Here is a 4,046-nt window from a genome sequence, read left to right as displayed (position 1 = left end):
GACGCTTGTTGAGTCTAACCCAAGGCAACACACTCGTGAAATGACCCTGAAATTGCATGACTCTCATGAAACAATATGTAAACATCTAAGGAATATGGCAAAACTCCATAAAGAAGGTGTTTGGGTACCTCACGAACTCTCCGATGATCATCGTTTCCAACGTGTGAACGTTGCTTCGTATTTTCTGGCGCGTAATGTGTGTGTACCATTTTTGGACAGAATTGTCACCGGTGATGAAAAATGAATTCTCTATGCAAATATAAAACGCCAAAAACAACGGCTCTGTCCTAGACAAAAACCACTTCCGGCCCCAAAATCTGGACTCCATCCGCAGAAAGTGATGCTTTGCATTTGGTGGGACATTAAAGGAGTAATTCATTTCGAGCTCCTCAATCCACAGCGAACTGTCAATGCAGAGATCTATAGTCAGCAACTGGAACGTTTAAATCAAGCCCTTCATCAGAAACGCCCTTCACTCGTCAATCGGAAAGGTGTTCTTCTACTCCACTTCAATGCCCGTCCACATGTGGCACGTTTGACACAACACAAGACTATGGAGTTGGGTTGGGAAGTTCTCCCCCATCTACCATATTCACCAGAATTGGCACCATCAGATTCCCATCTCTTTCGTTCGATGCAACACCATCTTGATGGGAAAACGTATACAAATATGGAAGGTGTTAAAAAGGACATCGGCATGTTTCTTGCTTCAAAGCCAAGTGATTTCTTTAATCAGGGCATTAACAACCTGATTGTAAGATTGAAAAGCATCATCGATAAGAATGAAGACTATTTCATTTGATAAATGTTTTGTTTTGATATATAAGTTGTTCGGGGTTTTTCATCTAAAAAATACTTAATACTTAAATCTCTGTATGTTATATTTAAAAAATATTCTTCTGTTAAAACTGATACTTTAATAATCATACAAAATCAACTTACAATTCATTCAAGTTTGGAAGATGGCGGAAACTGGAGCTGAGTAATGTGCTAATATTGTTGCTGCTGAGGTCCCTGTAAATATAATTCATGTATTATAATTTATAAGTAGTCATGCTTCACATGTGATATATTAGCATGATATAAGTACATTATTGTATATTACTTCCTAAACAGAGCTCTAGCTTATTCATAATCAAGTGTATAACATTATGTTTCTATTTTTATTTCTTACAGTTTGATCAGTATTTGTTTTTACGAAATCTACCATATTCATCTTCAACTGATTCTGCTTGATAACGTAAAATATCTGCTGTTGTTAAACTTAAACATTATAAATAATTCTTAAACTATGTGTACTATAATAAAACAATATACATTTGCTCAACATATTCGTACGCTCTCCCGCTTACCTATGCATGTTAGACTTTCAATCAATGCATATTAGATTTCCAATGTAATGTTAGAATTTTCCGCTACTTCATGTATATTTTGTCGGTGGGTATATATAGTTTGGATTTATCTGTCTGCGCTTGTAGTTTTAAACTTTAAAATTCTTGGTCTGAAATTCCCATAATTTTGCACGGTGAAAATATTTGATGCTCATTTAATCATAATCACAAATATATATTGTTGATGTTATATGCATATTGTTATGTTTGAAAGTTCACATCTATTTTGATGGTAGAATATTGACTAGGATGTGGTGTTACAAGCTGCTCTGCCACATCATTCTAGTCGGTTCAATGAAGTGTCACTTCCTTACGGAATTCAAGACCAGTAGACAAATCACATTGAATATCGCAATGTAAGGTGTAAGCAAGATGTTTACACCATAGACTGTTTTAACAAAAAATCAAGAAGATTAAATACTTAAGGCATATCTCAGGACAAAAATATAATGCTGTGATCAATTGCCTTGGAAGGTATAGTATCAAATAAGTAGAGTCCCGATAAAGGCAAAGAAACGATACCAAGAATTGACTTGGAATATATTCACGTCGTAACAAATATTAGCTGTGAACTGCTTTGGTGCAGCAAGTATTGGTTTGAAATGCATTTACATTGTGACAAAGATAGGCTGTGCACTATTGTGGTGCATCAAGTATTGCACTGAAATATTTACAGGTTGTAACAAAAATTATTTGGGAATTACTGGGATGTTGCAAGAATTGGTTTATAATATATTCACGTTCTATCAAAATTTGGTTGTGGATTATTATGGTGCAGCAAGGATTGTCCTGGAATACATATACGTTGTAACAAAGACTGGTTGGGAATTACTGTAGTGCAGCAAGGATTACTATGATGGTAGCTAAACAGAAGAACAAAGACAGGAATATGAGACGTCGCTTTTTAATACTGCTGTTTACATTTAACCTAGATGATTATATTAATGTAACCTGATCTGGTAGGTGACGTTCCAGAATATGGAGACCGTTTAATTGAAACAAAAATGTAATCTTTATTCGTTAATAATTGCTGCATAGTCTTTATTTTTTTTAATTTATATATATAAAGTTTTATAATGGTTATTTGCATTATTCCCTGTTTTAATCAGTATAGCACTTCCTAAGTATTATTTTCATACGCATCTAAGACTAAAACCCGCAAAATATTTCATTTGCTGAAGAAAAGTCAACTAATTAACTATAGATATGTTTTGAAAGCTACTAATCTTTTCTTTAGTGATATTATCAGCATATAACGCTTGACTAACTAATAATCTTAAGATATCAATTTTTCATTTAGTGTTGCTTTTAGCCCTTAACGCTAAACTAACTAGATAATCTTGAAGTATTAGTTAAATTTAATTCATACTTTAACGTAACAGAATATGTGACACATAGTTACGTAAGCCCTTTATAAATCATTAACTATCAAACACTTTATCGTCAAAGTGATTAGTATCTGACAGGTCACAACATAACGCTTTTGAATTGAAAAAAAATGCACAAAATACTTATAAATCACGTAATAATTTTGATTAAACTAATACGAATGTTGTTTAAATGTCATTTTTCATTTAAAGTCATAAGCTCGTTTATCAAGCCAATACGTAATATAATCCACTTCACGTGCTTGTTTGTACAACGCTGATTCGTTTCCTGAAAATATCATTATTAAAAACAATAAACAGTAAGTCTGAAGACATTATGCTTGTTAGAGAGCATTTAAATATTTTGTGTATATAGTTTTTAGTCTAACACATCTACTGGTTGCTAGTTATGTAATAAAAATGCTTTAATTAAAATGTTCAAAACTGTAGAAGGAATAGAATACTTCATACAAGAGTTTTATAAGTATTAGGTACTAGAGAATGAACACATTTAGCAGAACAAAATTAAACCACTATATCTTTGTTTATATACAGTCAAGTTAATTAACTACTTCATGTTGATCATTGTTTAGTTTCGTATCCATAATCTCAAGAACCGGCAAGTAAACTGGCTCTCAACCTTTGTAGATACGTAACAAATGAAAGTAAAGCAAGATAACGTATTTACTGAGGCACTAGACTTAGAAAATAGATCATTAGGAAGGCTTTATGTACTTCCTAAGATACATAATTAAGGATGTCCATTATGACCTAGTTTCAAATATTGGAACTTATAATTATACTTTGGTCGTTTTATGAAGAATTAGTCTACTGAGGCATATATATATATATATCCCTTGAAACATTGTTTTTAATTTAGTTCTAGTAAACAAGGTGGCGCAAAAGTCACGCCCCATAGGGATTTTGAATAGGAGTGAAAAAAATTTAATTACATTTTTGTCGAAATACTTATTGTGTGTAGCTTTAATTTGCAATGAGTTATACATTCCAAAATGTGTATTTTGGAATTTAATGAATCCTACAACTGGGGAATCGCATTTATTGTTCAATAGTAACCTTCATGGTCATATTGTCGGTGTAGCTTGGGGTTTTAGACATTTATTGTTCAATAGTAACCTTCATGATCATATTGTCGGTGTAGCTTGGGGTTTTAGACATTTATTGTTCAATAGTAACCTTCATGATCATATTGTCGGTGTAGCTTGGGGTTTTAGACATTTATTGTTCAATAGTAACCTTCATGATCATATTGTCGGTGTAGCTTGGG

The 4,046-nt window shown here is 32.7% G+C and overlaps 1 protein-coding gene across 1 annotated transcript in view; it reads right to left on the bottom strand.

Annotated features, from left to right (window-relative positions):
• The window catches only part of LOC106466536 (leucine-rich repeat-containing G-protein coupled receptor 5-like), a 111,068-nt gene that overhangs the window by 26,637 nt on the left and 80,385 nt on the right, over window positions 1-4,046 (bottom strand). Inside the window, exon 2 of the mRNA XM_022394570.1 lies at window positions 943-1,014. Coding sequence (XP_022250278.1) covers window positions 943-1,014 — 72 coding nt within the window. The remainder of the gene's footprint in view (window positions 1-942; window positions 1,015-4,046) is intronic.

Source organism: Limulus polyphemus, unplaced genomic scaffold (assembly GCF_000517525.1).
Source record: "Limulus polyphemus unplaced genomic scaffold, Limulus_polyphemus-2.1.2 Scaffold2293, whole genome shotgun sequence".
NCBI classification, from domain to species: domain Eukaryota; kingdom Metazoa; phylum Arthropoda; class Merostomata; order Xiphosura; family Limulidae; genus Limulus; species Limulus polyphemus.
Note: the sequence above shows the minus strand (reverse complement) of the source record. Positions and strands in the feature narration are given on the sequence as shown.